General features: G+C 45.2%; 1 protein-coding gene across 4 annotated transcripts in view; it reads left to right on the forward strand.

Annotated features, from left to right (window-relative positions):
* Positions 1–18,056, forward strand: part of PAK3 (p21 (RAC1) activated kinase 3) — a 188,313-nt gene that overhangs the window by 160,645 nt on the left and 9,612 nt on the right. For all 4 annotated transcript variants that reach the window (XM_066581726.1, XM_066581728.1, XM_066581725.1 and 1 more), the window contains 4 exons: positions 5,603–5,720; positions 8,411–8,510; positions 10,221–10,417; positions 12,438–12,575. In XM_066581726.1, coding sequence (XP_066437823.1) covers positions 5,603–5,720; positions 8,411–8,510; positions 10,221–10,417; positions 12,438–12,575 — 553 coding nt within the window. The remainder of the gene's footprint in view (positions 1–5,602; positions 5,721–8,410; positions 8,511–10,220; positions 10,418–12,437; positions 12,576–18,056) is intronic.

The following is an 18,056-nucleotide window of genomic DNA, read 5'->3' on the forward strand; positions in this document are numbered from 1 at the left end:
TTTTAATATTTCCTACATTTTCTAGGCATTTTATGCAATGCGAACATACAAAGTATAATATCCTCCCGCCAGCAGTGGGCTGCACCCTCTTTCCCTACACCAAAAGATATTATTCCACTCTTCACACTATTAACCCTCAAGCTGCACTATTGCAGTCTGCAGTCAGTCACCACTGACGGAGCCAGACCGGGCCCCTGCTGTTTTACTCTTCTAATGCCCTCCTGTTGACAGACTGTCCATACTCCGGAGACCACAGTGCCTGCAGGCTGCTTGCAAGGCTGGACAGATCCCTATCAGTGTGATGCTGCCATGTGGTGTTGGGATGGGTCCTCTTCGGCTTTCCTTGCTCAGTGCTTCCCCCAGCCGCAATTGCTTTGAATGGACCGGTCTGGGTCTCAGTCTGACATCGTGATGCTGCCGCGTGGTGTCGGGATGGGTCCTCTTTGACTCCCCTCACTCAATGCTCCCTCGTCCCCTGGCCGCCACGGCTTCAAAATTAGACTGGCTTAGAGACTGAGGAGGGCTCACTCATCACCGGGGCCCGGACCAGGAGGCATATGTGCAAGGCCAGGTGCCAAAATATGAAGTGCTTTTGTGTGAAAAAGACAATTAAGCACAATTCAAAACGCCATTCTAGCATTCCATGTTGCAACAAGTAGGTCAATACTGCTTTCCTCTGTGTTTTTTTTTTAAGTAGGTCAGTACTGCTCTTTTTTCTCTTGTTTTTTTTTTCAGTAAGAAAGTCCTGTAGTTTATTTTGTATTTCATATACAGCTTTTCATACTTTGCCAAGATAGTGTTAATCATTCTGTATAATCGCTGGGTATCATGTACAACACCTGGGATAAAGGGATTATTTCCATCTCCTACTTTTTTGGCATATCCTATGTATATAATATCTGATGGACGCATGTCCCACCACTGAGACCCACAGATATGTGGTGCACTGGCTCCCCTGGCCCAGCTAGCTGTATGCAGTTGTTGCAAGTTACAGAAATGGCCGATCTACTGTTTCTGTAGCTTTCATAAAAGTGAATGGACATTACAGAAACAGTACAACAAGCTATATTGTTTCTGCAGTTCGGCCTCATATCCACGGGTGGATTGGATTCTGCATGCGGGATCCCACAGCGGAATTCGACCCTGCCCACGGCCAAAGATACTACTGTTACCTGTCCGGGTCTTCTGCGTGCTGTCTGGGTCTGCGGATTCATGCGAAAGCGCCGGTGGTGCGCATGCGCAGTACTTTTTTTTTACTCCTGCTTTCCCGTGGAATCCGCGGCCAGTCCGCAATTGAATTGCGTGCGGGCCGCGAATCGGACGGCTTCCATTGACTTCAATGGAAGCCGTCCGTGCGGGCTCGGCACACAAGAAGAGCATGATGCTATATATTTTTTTTCTTTTTCCGGACCAAAAGGTACACAAATCAAATCCGCACGCTTTATTTCATTTGCAGATGCCCATGTATACCTATACGTGGCTTGTTTAGCAGATTTTCCACGAGTGGTGACCTGTGCAGATTCTGCAAATCCAATCCGTCCATGGACATTGGGCCTTCCAGAGTTACAGTTCTATGGGAGTTCTAGAAACAATATAAGACTGCCCGTTTGGCCGTATCTGTAACTCTCCGCCACCTTGTATAGAGGACTATTTCCATTGTGGCCATAATTGGCCGAAGTGGGAATACCCCTTTTAAAGGAATTCTCCAGGTTCTGAAGAAAAGAAAACTATCCTCCTTTCACATCTACATGTTTAAGTCCCCCCCCCCCCCCAACATTCCAGTGCTACCACCCTTGTAGTCACTGCCGGTTTTTGGTAAGTTTAACTGCAATGGTCACATGGATGTACAGCAATTCATTGCAGCAATCACTGGCAGAATCGGTGATGATTCTTGTATGTACAGCGAGGAACTGGTGATGTCATCACTGCAGGATAAGCCAACAAAGTTTGGCGGAGACTTCCAAAGCTTTGGTACTGGAGTGGCAAGGGTTTAACAGGAGAGTAGTGTTTTTTTTTTGTTTTTTTAATCACATTGCTTGTTGTTATGTTAGTTTTTTAAGTCCAGGACTATCCCTTTAATCACTGTAAAATTAAAGTTTATGTTCTAATATACTTTTCCTAACTCAGAGTATAATTTCACCTTAAGGAGAGCACCTAGAAGGTGTGAGGAGATTTATTAAGGCTATCCAAGCTTCTCTGGGAAATATGCAAATCTGAAGATAGAACAATGCCTCTACAGCGCCACCTGTTGGAAGGCAGCTTTCAACAAGCCTTATAACAGTAACTGGGAATATAAGCCCGAGAACATGCATGGTTATCTTTTCCTTCTGGAGAAGACTATGGCAGATATTGTTACAAGGCTTGTTAAAAGGTCTGACATTGACTTGCAGGAACGCTGCCTTCTTAACCCCTTGAGTGGCACGCCCGGAAATTTTCCGGGACGAGCTCCACTGCTCATAGTGACATAGCCCGGAAGATTTCCGTGCTATGTATCACTATGGGAGCTGCAGAGCACAATGCCACAAGCTGTGACAGTGTGCTCTGCCTGCACAGACCCACAGAGAACAAAGCAAGGGCTTTGAAAAACCAGCAGAAGATATTGCCGACATGCCGGCAATCTCCTGCACTGGTTTGTTTACAGGTTGCCATAGAGACCATCGGCTTGTCAGAAGCAAGCCGATGGTCTCTGTGGCAGGGAGAGCTGGTTGTTAGCTGTCAGAGGACAGCTAGGTACTAGCTCTTACAGCAGAGATCAGAGAAAACCTCCGATCTCTGCTGTGTTAACCCTTTACATGCTGCAGTCTATGTGACTGCAGCATGTAAAGGGCTGTCACTGCAGCATGTAAAGGGCTGTCACCATCGGACCCCCGGAATGTGATCTGGGGTCCTGATGGGTCCCTGTGGAAGTCCCCTAAAGGGACAAAAGAAAAAAAATTTAAAAAACACTTGTCTCCCTTTACTTTGTAAAAAATCAAAAATATAATCACACATGTGGTTTCCATGCGTCGTAATGACCCAGAGAAGGAAGTTAATACATTATTTAACCCCTTAATGACATGGCCCCTTTTTTTCTTTTTTCCCCATTTCTTTTTTTCCTCCCCCCTGTTTAAAAAAATCACAACTTGTCCCGCAAAAAACAAGCCCTCACATGGCCATGTCAATGGAAAAATGAAAATGTTATGGCTCTTGAGACGCAACTGCAAAATTAGTTGAAATTCAATGATTAGACCATTTTAAAAAACCTGCCCTGGTGGGCACGACAGGGTGGTAGGAAACCCGCCACTCAAGGGGTTAAAGGATGGCGCTGTAGAAGCTATATTGTGCTATATTCTAATATCCTTTGTGTTACAATGTCACTTCATTTTTTCTGCTTGATGTTATTGAACGTAAAACCTCTGCAAGCCTATTCTTGCTTACGTTTCAAGGTTTGCTATAATGTATCCATCCTACAACATCCTCTAGAATAGGTTTACACTGGGCTTCAGAATCTACAGCGGAAGCATCCACATCCGATTTTAGTGGTTACATCGCTTCTCCTCACCTCGGCATAAATGGTGCAGTCAGCACAGCTCAGCATAGATTCCCCAGCGGCCTCTAAGTAGTGCCGAGCTGCTGGTCAGGTGATTCCGCATCACCTGAACACTGACTCTGTACTCACTAGAGGCTGCCGTTTCCGCCCCATGTGACTATACCCCGATGGTGCATTAACACATTGCTGATCTTTTGCGGATTTTGGTGCAGATCTGCGGCGGATTTGACCCCTTTGTATTGAATTTAATTATAAGGATGACATTTTTATAATTAAAAAAAAAAATCTGCTGCAGATCTGCACCAAAATCTGCGAGAAAATTTGCTGCGTATGATTGCACCCCACGGGGCGGATTTGCTGCAGAAAATTTCCACAGCAGATCTACTTCATTCCTACCATATTCTGCTTTGGATGTTCTCTGTGGAACATCTGCAGCCAGTCTCTCCCTTGTGCATTACCTTGCACTAAGCGGCCCGGTCTCCAGGCTTCCAGCTCTTGGCTACATTGATCTAGTTTAGCAAACCTTCCGGGCAGAGGTTCGTGTTACCAATGTACTTTGCACACTGATGATTCCCTAGACTTGAGGCGCTGCAGCCGTCCTTTGGTTGTTGAAGCCTTACATCTAAAGGTTGGAAACCTTAAAAGATCAGATGCTTTTATTCACATCTGTGTTGGAGCCTCCATTCAGAGCCTTCGGCACAGATCTGGCATGAAAGTTGTGCATGCCGGACTTTTTCATCCAGTGAAAATGCTGGATAGGTGCAAAAGCCGAATGGACCAATTTATAGTCAATGAGGTCCTTTCGGCACAGTTTCCTTCTGTTATGAGACGGCTCCCCTCATCCAGAGACTCTGTTTTCCTGCTCCCATAATGGAACAGGATGGCAGAATCCCTAGCACAGATGTGAATAGAGCCTAAGGGTAGGCTAACAAGAGCGTATGGTAAAATGTAGCGTTTTACTGGCGTGTGGAGCTGCCATCACCGTGATTGTGATCCCGTAGGCCAGTTCATGACAGCATATCCCACGCATGTCTCTCACAGTCTTTGCATTATGAAGTACTGGGCATCACTGGAGTGTAGGGCCGAATGACTATATCTGACTAACCACATGCATTCTGCCAGCTAGCTTAGGAGGCAGATGGTGTGATCTTAGTCTGTGTACTCTTCGTCTTCAAAATCGAAAGAAATCTGGAGTTTGCAGTAGCCTGCCATATATTGGAAAGTAACTGGGGCTATTTCATATGGCCAACCTTGGTGTCTGTGCTAGTTTTTACATGTATTAACAATTGGATCCTTTGCCTCAGAATAGAGATGAGCGAGCGTACTCGGTTCGGGTGTTTTTGCACTCGAGCACCGTTTTTTCCGAGTAACTGACTACTCGGACGAAAAGATTCGGGGGGGGGGGGGGGGCGGTGTGGTGGAGCGGGGGGGTAGCAGTGGGGAACAGGGGGGAGCTCTCTCTATCTCCCCTCCCCCCACTCCCCTCTGCAACCCCCCCGCTCCACCACGCCGCCCCCCGAATCTTTTCGTCCGAGTAGTCAGTTACTCGGAAAAAACGGTGCTCGAGTGCAAAAACACCCGAACCGAGTACGCTCGCTCATCTCTACCTCAGAACTAAAGTCCCTTTAACAAAACAGGACAAGTGTGCAACCAGCAATGACGTAGCGAATGTATATCGTTTGCTTGGCACGCTTTTCCACTGCGCAATAATTGGGTAGTTTTGATCGTTCTTTGGATCATAACCGCGCCTCCAGTCAACCCTTCTGTCACTATTTTCTATTCGGCAAATCGTTATGTCGCCTGTTTATAGCAAACGATGCAGCGGCAGAGGAACTATGATTTTTAGGTCTGCACGAAAGAGACGATCAGCGATAAGCTAACGATTCATCACTGATTGTTTGCATACTGCATGCATTAACAATAATTGCATCGTCTAAAAGGGCATTTAGTTATTTATCAAATTCGCTGAGACAAAATATCCGGGGTACACCAATAAAATACTGTGATATACATTCTGCATTTGCTGCAGTGTTACCATTCTTCTAACTTCTTGTGATTGTTGTCGCACTGCAGTTATCTGGTTGGGGATGAGCTCTGGGTGGTGATGGAGTACCTGGCCGGCGGGTCTTTGACTGATGTTGTAACGGAAACTTGTATGGATGAAGGACAGATTGCAGCTGTTTGTCGAGAGGTGAGTTGATGCTCATATATATATTTAATAGAGATGAGCGAGTAGTGCCTTAGCCGAGTATCCTCCCGCTGTAAAGATTCGGTTGCTGGTGCGGGGGTGCGGTGAGTTGCGGGGGGAAGAGAGGGAGAGAGAGCTCTCCCCTCCGTTCCTCCCCGCTCTCCCCCGCCCCCAGCCGACCCCCGAATCTTTAGAGACGAGCGGGGAGATACTCGGCTAAGGCACTACTCGCTCGAGTAATGTGCCTTAGCGAGTATACTCACTCATCTCTAATATTTAACCATTGTAACTTATTAAAGGGATTTTCTTGGCAGGAGTTACTATTCTCAGGATATCTCATTGAACGGAGGTCTACTGCTGAGGATCCCTACCAATCCACTGATCCTCTGGCCCAGAGCCAGATGTCCACATCGGTGGACAGAGCCAAAAGTGTAATAGCCGGCTTCGCTCCTATTGAAACCAATGGGAGTGATGCCCTCCATTACAGTTTCACCTCTGACCACAATGAAGAGATGGAAGTGTAATTGGAAGGCATTCATTTCAATGATGTGAAGCTGTTTTATTACACTTCTGGCTGCACTGAAAGCGGGATGGGAGTTACCACTGATTGGCGGGCATCCCAAGTGGTGGACCACTGCCAATTGACTAATGACTAGAGATGAGCGAACGTACTCGGATAAGCACTACTCGTCCGAGTAATGTGCCTTATCCGAGTACCGCTGTACTCGTCTTGAAAGATTCGGGACGCGCTGCGGAGCGGGGAGCTGCAGGGGAGAGCGGGGAGGAACGGAGGGGAGATCTTTCTCTCCTTCTCTCCCGCCCGCGCTCTGCCCCGCTCCCCGCTGCGACTCACCTGTCAGCAGCGGGGCGTCCCGAATCTTTCAAGACGAGTACAGCGGTACTCGGATAAGGCACATTACTCGGACGAGTAGTGCTTATCCGAGTACGTTCGCTCATCTCTACTAATGACCTATTCTGAAGGTAGGTCATCAATAGTAAATGTTGAACTGTGGAATTCTCTGCCTGAGGAAGTGGTGATGGCAAAATCCATAGAAGAGTTTAAAAGGGGACTTAATGTCTTTCTAGAGAGGAAGGATATTATAGGTTATAAATCTAAGGTTATTTGTTAATCCGGGTTTACAGGCAGGTAGGAACTATTAGGGGTGGATCCAGGGATTAGTCTGATTGCCATTAGGGAGTCGGAAAGGAATGTTTTCCTAAAAGGGGTTTTGCCTTCCTCTGGATCAACAACACAGGAGGATAGGCAGGCTGGACTAGATGGACATTGTCTTCATTCGGCCTTACGATCTATGTTACTATGTAAATGCCTGGAAAACCACTTTAAGGGTACGTTTCTACAGCATTTCCGCTGATGCAGATTTCGACTCGAAATGGCTGCGTATCCGCAGCTGATTTCAGAAGATGACAGCGCTCCTCCTTACCTCTTGGCAGCGCACCTGGCAGCCTGTAGTTAGTGAGTGCCGCTGGTCAGCTCATGGCACTTCCGCATCTCTTGACCAGCGGCACTCACTATAGGGTGCCCGGATTCACTGACTGTGTAAAGGTGATGCAGATTTTGACTCTGTTTTGGATGCGGAAATGCTGCAGAATTTGCAACAGAATCTCAGAGTGCATTCCCACGGGGTGGAAAAGTTGCAAAGACTGGATTCACAAGGGCCAGATTTTCTATGGATTGTCCGCAGCAGATATTCTGCAGCAGATCTGAAGCGGAAAGTCTGCCTTAAAACCCGCACCATTTGGAGTGGACTTTAGTGCAGAGTTTGATGTGGAATTCACCCCGCATTGAGAAGACACGCTGCGGAATTAAATTTCGCACCTCATGTCAACTTTTGCACGGCTTTTGTTCGAATTATTTCGGCAGTATGTGGACAGGATTTTCAAAATGTTATCCACTTTGCCGCTACTGTAAATGCCGTAGATTTTCAGCGTGGCGGGTCTGCCTCGTGTGAAGCTAGCCAGACAACCTTATCACACGTGTATATCACAGTAATCACATCTTAGTTAAATCAGGTTTTTACCCAAAATATAAAACCGACCATATATTAGAAAAACAGAAGTTACATTATAATTAGAGATGAGCGAGTATACTCGCTAAGGCACATTACTCGAGCGAGTAGTGCCTTAGCCGAGTATCTCCCCTCTCATCTCTAAAGATTCGGGGGCCGGCGCGGGTGACAGGTGAGTTGTGGCGGGGAGCAGGGGGGAGAGAGCGAGAGAGAGATCTCCCCTCCGTTCCCCCTCGCTGCCCCCCGAATCTTTAGATACGAGCGGGGAGATACTCGGCTAAGGCACTACTCGCTCGAGTAATGTGCCTTAGCGAGTATACTCGCTCATCTCTAATTATATTTGCTTCACACATTCAGAACATACATGATAGACATCTACAGACCCCCTTCGTCTAGTTATTATACTTTTTTTTTATTTTTTTAAGTAACTGTATAGGAAAGCGCATTCTTTTACACTTCCCTATATGGTGGGTCAGTGTAAGTAATGTTTACCATTTTAGTAAATGTATTTTGGGGCTTTTTTTGAAGATTGGTCCACTGTATCCTGAAAATATAATTGGGTATCATGGGGATTGCCAATGTTTAAGTTATCTTTGCTACTATGTATTTCCATATGCACAATTTCTGATGTCTAATCTTCAGTGTTTTGGGTTTTTTTTTTCGCAGTGCCTACAAGCCTTGGACTTTTTGCATTCAAATCAAGTGATACACAGAGATATAAAGAGTGACAACATATTGCTTGGGATGGATGGATCAGTTAAACTTAGTGAGTAGCAGTGAAAACACATTTTATGTGCCATACATTATAATATGCTCATTATGCTAAACCTAATAGACGGATAGAAGACTTAAGCTCAATTTACACAGGATGACTGTTGGGCAAACGGTGCCCGACACTCGTCCCTGTGTGTACTCGCTCCTGTACTGCTGCACAGAAGCGAGTATCGCTGGCTCTCTGACAGAGTGGCAAGCAGGGAGTCGGCGCACAGGAGGAGATTTCTCTCCTCTCGCTCTGCCCCGCTCCTCTCCATTTACTTAACACAGCAGCCGTTCAGTACTGAACAGCTGCTGTTTACACTGAATGATCAGCGTTTAGGATTTTATGCAGCTTGAACGATGATCTTAAACGATGAGTGTTCAGGGTGAACAGCAGCCGTTCAGTACTGAACGGCTGCTATGTTAAGTGAATAGAAGGGCGGGGGAGAGCGTGGAGTGAAACATCCTCCAGCCGCCCCTCTGCGAGCTAACAATACTCGCTCCTGTGCCACAGCATGGGAGTGAGTACATGTGGGAACGAGTGTCAGGCATTGTTTGCCTGACAGTCATTCAGTGTAAATGGGGCTTAGATCTGCTTGTACTAAAATGCTAAAAGTTACAGATGATACAAAACTATGCAAGGTAGTTGACACGAGAAGACAGTATAAAGTTGCAAATGGATCTCAATAGTCTTGGGCAGAAAAGTAGCAAGTGAGCGTTAACACTGATATATCTAAGATTATGTACATGGGCAGGAGAAATGCATGTCAAAATCCCTAAGCCCTTTTCCATGTCAGTTTTTCCCAGTGTTTTCCCCATTTAGCATGTAATTGTATTTAATTGGCGCAATCAATGTCAGGCAGCTGCTGCCAAGGCAAATAGAAGAATGGGGGGCATCAAAAGAGGTCTAGGGGCACATGATGAGAACATTGTTCTTCCTCTTTACAAGTCACTGGTCGGACCACACATGGAATATTGTGGACAGTTTGGGGCACCCGTACTCCAAGATGGACATATCAGAGCTTGAGCGGGTACAAAGGCGGGCAGCTAAAGTAATGGAATGGGCGGACTACAATACCCAGAGGGGTTATCAAACTTAGGGTAATTTAGTTCAGAAAAAAGATGTCTGCGAGCGACCTAATAACTATGTATAAATATATTGCGGGACAATACAGGGATCTCTCCCATCATCTATTTATTCTCCGGACCGTGACTGTAACTATGGGGCGCCCTCTACATCTAGAAGAGAGAAGGTTTTTACACCGACATAGAAGGGGGTTCTTTACTGTAAGAGCAGTCAGACTATGGAACTCTGTGCCTGAGGACGTACGGATGGCGAATTCGATAATAGAGTACAAGAGGGACCTGGACAGCTTTCTGGAGTGTAATATTACATGTTATATCACTGATTACTTCAGAAGGGTTGGTGATCCGGGGATAATTCTGATTGCCAGATTTTGAATTGGGAAGGAATTTTTTCCTTAAAATGAGGAAAATTGGCTTCTACCTCATGGAGTTTTTGTGCCTTCCTCTGGATCAGTTGTGGGATAGTAGGCTGAACTGGATGGACATATGTCTATTTTTCAGCCTTACATAATATGTTACTTACTATGGGATAGTAATTCTTACACCATTTAGAGCAGTTTTGGTCAAATGCAGTATTATGTGTAGAAACTGTGCACTTTTATTTCATGCTTTTTTTCTTCCGTCTCATTTTCAGCTGACTTTGGTTTTTGCGCTCAGATTACACCTGAGCAAAGTAAACGTAGCACAATGGTGGGGACACCTTACTGGATGGCACCTGAAGTGGTGACGAGGAAAGCCTATGGACCAAAGGTGGACATTTGGTCTTTAGGAATTATGGCCATAGAAATGGTTGAAGGAGAACCGCCTTACCTTAATGAGAACCCTCTCAGAGTAAGTTTGTTCGCTATGTTGCTTCTTTTGTTTGTATGTTGTGGTGGTTTGTTTAAAATGTTGTTTTTTTAATTTCAGCAAGCATGAACCCCATATATAGAGTATAGCCATGTTGAGAACTAGTCGTCCTTCATAAGGCTTTTGCGATAGGCAAGGATAACTGACAGAGCCCCTCATCCAGGAAGGGTAATGGTTGGAGAAGCTTAGAACTCCCAACTGTGGGTTCAAATTCCCTCAACCATTACCCTTCCTGGATAAGGGGCTCTGTCAGTTATCCTTGCCTATCGTAATAGCCCAATGAAGGACGACTACTGTAAAACATCGCTACATATGCTCTATATGTGAAATCAATGTTTACTAATAGTCAATAAAGGACAATATTTTATGTGCATTCTAAAGACGTCTGTGGTGCCAGTTTTGATTTCTGAGACTGTTTTCTCTAGGGTTGGGTTCACACAGCATTTTTAGGCACATTGGCTTCTCGCCTTCTGTTTCTTCAGTTCTGCCTGGACCTCCGAAAACTTTATTTAGGAGGAACGTTGAATAAAACCGTTGACTTAGGCCTCCCTCACACAGGGCGTTTTGTACAGCGTTTAGTGCTGCCTTTTCAGCCCAGCGCTAAACGCTGTACAAGGCTCCCATTCATTTTAATGGGGCTGCTCACACAGGGCTGAAAACATAGTACCTTCCAACGCTGCGCTTTGACAGCGATGTATGTTCTATTTTTGGGCGTTTTCAGCCCTGCGTCGCCCATTGAAATGAATGGGCAGCGGTTTTAGCCGGCGCTGATTGGCTAAGACAGTCAATGAAGGGCTGTGATTGGGCATGGAGCGCGCCGACAACCAATCACAGCACTCTATTGCTGTAGGCGGGGTTCTCAAACCTGGCCTACGGCAATAGACTTGGGAGTGCAGGGGAAGCCCGGATCAGCGGCAGAGACCAGCGGCCGCGACCCAGACTGCAGCGGCTAGGTGAGTATTGCTTTTTTTTCCCTTTTCAGCATCCTTGGCTGTGTTTCCAGCCAAGCTGAAAACGCAGCCAAAATGCTGGCATAAAGTAAGCCAGCGCTGCTGAAACGGGGCGGAATCTGCAGTAAACTCAGTGTTTCTGCAAACACCCTGTGTGAGGAAGGCCTTAAGTTAGTCAAATGGAGACCAAAGTTGTTATTTTTGGAGGACAGAATAGCGTCCTTTGCATTCACATGGGCGTAAATATGCTTCATGTTACGCATGTAGTGTAGAGCACTGAATCCCCATTGATTTGCATTTGGATAATCACACATGCGTCTTTCACGTGCGTATATGCGTCCGTGAAAAAAATCTCAGCATCTCCTATTTTGGTCGGTATTCTGGACCAAAATAGCCCATTGAAGTCAATAGGACTGCATAAATACACATGCTACATGTATTCACGACATATAAAATCAACGGGACTGGCTTGCCATTTTTGTTTGTTTGTGCATAAAAAAAAACGCACGTGTGCAAAAAATGGCTACTAGGGGATACGCAGTATTTCAGTACTCATGAGTACTAATAGAGACAGTCCTAGAGATTTGTACTTAGAGTTCAGATCTTGATGCAACATTTCTCTAAGAGTTTACCATAGCCTGAGCCTTCCTTCTGATCAAGTGATGTCAGGGGAAGCTATGTCCTCTAAAACTGGGAAAGCTTTATAAAATAAACAGGCATTTAAATTGTTGACACAAATGGTAAGAACTGCACAATCTGTAGGTAGAGCTATTAATACAGAAGAATCACATGGGGAAAAAATGTATACCATGCATTGTACGTTTCACTTTGTCTTGGGTTTTTTGTATGTTTTTGCATTGGAGCCTGTGAATGAGGTATGTCACTATATGCCTACATAGTGTAATATGTCGCAGCCTTCCATCAGACGTACACGTAAGGATATCCTCCCAGCCTATACCCCAGTTGGATGGCTGTAGCACGATGTAAACCGCCTTGAAGCTTTGTTGTAGCGCATTCTGTAATGCAGCAACTTGTCTCTGCTTTATATAAAGGCTTTGTACCTGATAGCCACCAATGGAACTCCAGAACTACAAAACCCCGAGAGACTGTCAGCTGTTTTCCGAGATTTCCTCAACCGATGCCTAGAGATGGATGTGGACAGAAGAGGTTCTGCCAAGGAGCTTCTACAGGTGATTTAACACTCTGTAAGGGGGGATATTATTTCATCCATAGATTGGGACATTTAAGTGGAATGATAAGTGAAGTAATTATTTTAATTATATCATCCCTGCTAATGAAAACACCATCCCATGTGCAGAACGTACATTTATTACATTCATTTATTTCACAGCTTTTTTTCTGATTCTCGTTTGCCCGAGCGAACCAGCTGGTGACATCATCACCAGCTTGTCCGCGCTCGGGCAGCCTGTTTAGACTGCACGGTTCTAGCTGGGCATTGTGCAGTTCTCGTTCAGTTCAGTGTCTCACGTTCCTATGTGAAATCCCGAGTGACGAAAGTTTAAACCGCCCGACGAGTCAGCGAGCCGCTGCTGATTTTTATGCCGGCTGAAACTCAACGACGAACGAAAACCTCACGATTCTCAATCATCGATTTATTCTTTGGCTCGACTTTAAATCGAACGATTATTGTTCACTTTCATTCGCTTGAACTATAATCGTTCTGTCTCAACGCACCATTATCTGTGAGCTCCACACAGTTGTATCCACAAGTGACTGATAGCAGAGCATCATGTATCGGTGCTGCAAGGACATTGTGTTGGCAATAAAAGTAGCTTTAAAGTTTGTCATTAATGCAGGGAGAATCCTGCAAAGTTTCATCATCTTCCCTTCTAATGGACATCAGATATTTGTCTTCTAATGCCAATATTCTTCACTGACCTCCTCTCCTACAAAAGTAAGAAAGTATGCATTGTATTATGAAAAGTTTATGCTCTTTATATGCCTTTGGTCTCATGTCTATAGGTGGATTGTTGCTGCGGAATCCGGAGCAGGCGTCCGCCCCTGGATTCTGCACCACTAACCCTCCATAGCATGCTATAGAAAAATGATTCTTCGTGCACACGGGCGGAAACCAATTGCGGTTTAAGGTTGCGGATGAAAAATCGCAGCATGCTCCATTTTGGTGCGGTTCCCACATAGACGGCTCCCATTGAAGTCAATGGAAGACATCTGATACACAGCCCTGCAGACGGGCTGCGGGAAGAGCAGCAGTTTTGAATTTTAAAAAATCTGTACTGCCCATGTGCATTGGCGTGATGAGCAGCATGTCCGCACACATCCGCAGTACAGAAGAAAAAAGACACGTACGCAGGATTGCCGGACGCAGGCACAGGTGGATTCCGCGCAGGATCCCTACTAGATGTTGTTTATTAAGAGCCTACATTGTTTTCTGCCAGATGATGATATAGTATCCTGGTCATGTAGTGATTACATGGGCGCTCCATGTGTTAACATACAATTATCACAGTCTTGAATGAGCTGTGCACCTATATTATCATTACATGACAGAACGCATTATCATCCTCCAGACTAGTAAACAGTGAAGGTCCCTATTCACCAACTGCAAGCAGAGAGAAAGAATTTGGGTCCTTGAAGTTACAGTGATACCTTGGGTTAATAGTGCCTCAACTTACACATTTTTCGACTTGGGAGCAGGCTTTCTCCCGAATTTTTGCTTTGACTTAAGAGCAAAAACTTGGGTTAAGAGCCTTGCTCTCAATGGGGCCGCTACTGCTGCCGGTGGCCCCATTGAAGGCAATGGCCTGCCGACAACCCCTGCAGTGATTTTCGAGGAAGGGCTTTAAATATAAGCCCTTCCCTGAAAATCATCCCTAGCTGTAGTAAAAAATATACACTCACCTGTCCGTTGCTGACGGCGCTCAGGTGTGTCTAGCCACCGCTTGTTCTCCCTGCATTTTTAATCTCCGCCTGCTGAAAAGTTTCAGAGCAGGGCAGGGAGAACAAGCGGCAGCTAGACGTGCCTGGGCCTCGACAGCGGCAGACAGGTGAATATATATATTTTATTTATTTTTTTACTGCAGCTAGGGATGATTTCAGGGAAGGGCTTATATTTAAAGCCCTTCCCTGAAAATCACTGCAGGGATGCCGGCGTACTATTGCTTTTAATGGGGCAACGCCACCCCCCCTATTGAAATCAGTGGGAGAGCTTCACGATCCGGAATAGAGTAATGGCTTTTCCATTCATTTCAATGGGGAAACCTGGTTTTGAGATGAGTGTTTTGGGTGAAGAGCTCCATCGCGGAACAAATTAAACTCTTAATCCAAGGCAGCACTGTATTTGAAAATGACTGGCAGCTCTCCTTGTAAATGAATTTACACATGTAAAACTTTTAAACTGTAACCACTCTGAGTCTTGGCAAGTTGGGATGGATTTTCCGCCACTGACAGCAAGTAGAGATTGTGAAAATTAAGGAAAGTAATTGAGAAGGACTCCTAACATTTCATTGAACAGTGTTTAAAGGGGATTGGAAAATCCTGATTTTTGATGCGGCCTAGAATCTAACAAGAAAGACTTTCAAACTATACTAACTTTATAAACTCATTCCAGCTCCCTTGATAGATGGGCTTTTAGTTGACCTGTTTTAATATAAAAAACAGTACTGCGACTTGGCTGTTTATAAGCTGCATCGGAAACAAGGAAAACCCTTTTAGAGTTTCTTCGCGGAATCCGCAGCGGATTTTGCCCATAGGGAATCATTGGCCATCCGCGGTCCATTAAATTGATTTTTGCACCCGCGGATGGCATTTTAAAAGAATTGCGTTTTTCACGCGCGGGAGAAAAAACGCGGCATGCTCCATTCTGCCGCGGATTCCGCGCGGATCGGCAACATTGCTATCACATTGATAGCAATGTGTGCGGATATCTGCATGCAAAAAAAATACCATTTTAAAGGAAATCCGTGGCAGATTCTGCGCGGATTGTATTTTTCAAGTGGACATGAGGCCTAAGACAACCTGCGGATGTATAACCTCGTGAATTTACGGCATTTAACCCATTCCCGCTGCAGGGCGTAAGTTTACGTCCTGGCAGCAGGGTACTTCCCGCAACAGGACGTAAACTTACGTCCTGGAGATAGCGCGGGATCACATATGATCCCGCGCTATCCCGCAGCGGGAGCCGGCTGTCAGTCACAGCCGGCGTCCCGCTGCAACAGCGGGGGGGCATTGGAGATGCGCCCCCCGCTGTTAACCCATTCCCTGCCGCGATCTAAGTAGATCGCGGGAGGGAAAGAGTTCACAGAGGGAGCGGACTCCCTCTGTGTCTCCGGACGGCTCTCGCAATGTTATCGCGAGAGCCCGGCCTGTCACCATGGTAACAGGATGCCAGACACTGGCGTCCTGTATTCCCTATGCCTATGATCACTGTATAAGCGATAAGGCATGGCAGAGCAGTAGCTCTGCCATGCCTTATGACAGCGATCATCAGGGCAGTGGTCAAAGTCCCCCAGGGGGACACAAACAGTGTAAAAAAAACAAAGGTTAAAAAAATGTAAAAGAGTAAAAAAAAAACTTTTTTATGCTTTTTCTCAGATTAGCATAAAAAATGGTGAAAAAAAAAATAAAACCCCACATACTTGGTATTGTCGCGTCCATAACGACGCGTACAATAAGATGCACATGCTTTTGACTGTGCACGGAAAAAAACGCAAAAAAAATGCTAACAAACTGAGGCAAAATGCTAATTTTTAGCATTTTGCCTCACTAAAAATGCAATAAAAGTGATCAAAAAAGCTGTATGTACCCCGAGATGGAACCAGTAAAAACTACAGCTCGTCTCGCAAAAAATAAGCCCTCACAGAGCTCCGTACATCAAAAAATTAAAAAAATACAGGACTTTAAATGCAGCGATTTAGAAAAAAAAAAAGATTTCCAAAAAGAGGGTTTTTATTGCAGAAAAGTGGAAAAAAATAAAAAAAAAATGTAAGAATTTTGGTATCGTTGTAACCGTACCGGCCCGCAGAAAAAATGGATTGTGTCATTTATGCTGCATGATTAACGCTGTAAAAAAAAAATCTATGGCAGAATTGATGCGTTTTCTCTCCCTGCTATCATAAAAAAAAATAATAAAAGTTTTACAATATAGTTAATGTACCCAAAAATGACGCCGATTAAAAAACTACAGCTCGCCACGCAAAAAACAAGCCCTTATACGGCCGCGTCGACGGAAAAATAAAAAAGTTATGACTTTTGATAAACGGAAAAGAAAATCGGCCAAAAATTGTTGCGTCCTTAAGCACAAAATAGGCCATGTCCTTAGGGCTCATGTCCACGGGGAAAATATGATTTAAGATCCACAGCGGATTACCTGCACGCGGATCCGCACCCCATAGGGATGCATTGACCACCCGCGGGTACATAAATACCCGCAGATCGTCAATAAAAGGGATTTAAAAAAAAAATGGAGCATGAAAAAATCTGGACCATGCTCCATTTTCATGCGGGTCTCCCGCGGGGACGGCTCCCGCGGACTTCTATTGAAGCCTATGGAAGCCGTCCGGATCCGCGGGAGACCTAAAATAGGAATTTAAAGAATTTACTCACCCGCAGCGGGCCGGGAAGCTCTTCTCTTCCTCACGGCCGCATCTCCCTTGCTTCGGCTCGGCGGATGTGCCCGGCGCATGCGCGCGGCACGTCGACGTGCCGCCGGCGTCAGGAATTCATCCGCCGGCCGAAAAAGAAGATCCGGCCGTGAGGAAGAGCAGAGCTTCGCCGCCCGCTACGGATAGGTAAATTCTTATTTATTCGTATTTTCAGCGCTCATGTCCGCGGGGCAGGAGGGACCCGCTGCAGATTCTACATGTAGAATCCGTAGCGGGCCTGATTTTCCCCGTGGACATGAGGCCTTAAGGGGTTAATCTGAAGTGAACAAGCACACGTATAATGTTGGATTGTAATAAAGTATAAAGCAGACGGTTCCCGCTCTCAATGCCGGAGTTTCTTCTAGACCTATGGGGTTGAATCTTTTTATTATTTTATGACCTAACAGCTGTTGTAAGAAGGAGGGGGGGGGGTCTTATTTACTAATACTGTCTAAAAATTAGACCGTGCAAACTTAGACTAGACAGTCTTAACATATCACTGATAAATCTGTCACATTTTTAGACTGTCTAGTCTAAGTTTAGACCACCTATTAGTTGAAAAATTGGCATAATTTAGACCACGCCCCTTTTTGGGACAAGTTAGGAGAAACACGGAGTGTCTAAAAATACATGCGTGCGTCACGTTTATTGTGTAAAACCATTTTCTGGTGTAATTTATGCCGTATTTTGAATGGTGATTAAGCCCCAGAATGTTTTAAAAATACGTGAATTGTAAAAGCTGAAGTATGAAGCAATGTGTTTTATTTTATTAGCATTGTCAGCATCTTTTCATAAAGATCTTGCAAAATAGTCTAAAACCATACATTTTGGCTGATCACTTTTCTCATACTATTATGCCATAGTTTTAGCAAACAAAACATGGTTTGTGTATTTCCATGTTGTGCTAGGAATGTTTCCTGCGCAGTATATGTGAATGTATGGTTACTGGCATGGATATCACACAACTGAAGGAAGCAGTGCAAAACTGAAAAACATGGAGGAAGCCCGTCAGTGGGGTCGACAAAGGTCGTAAACGGCTAACAACCTAAT

Source organism: Eleutherodactylus coqui, chromosome 10 (genome assembly GCF_035609145.1).
Source record: "Eleutherodactylus coqui strain aEleCoq1 chromosome 10, aEleCoq1.hap1, whole genome shotgun sequence".
In the NCBI taxonomy this organism is placed as follows: domain Eukaryota; kingdom Metazoa; phylum Chordata; class Amphibia; order Anura; family Eleutherodactylidae; genus Eleutherodactylus; species Eleutherodactylus coqui.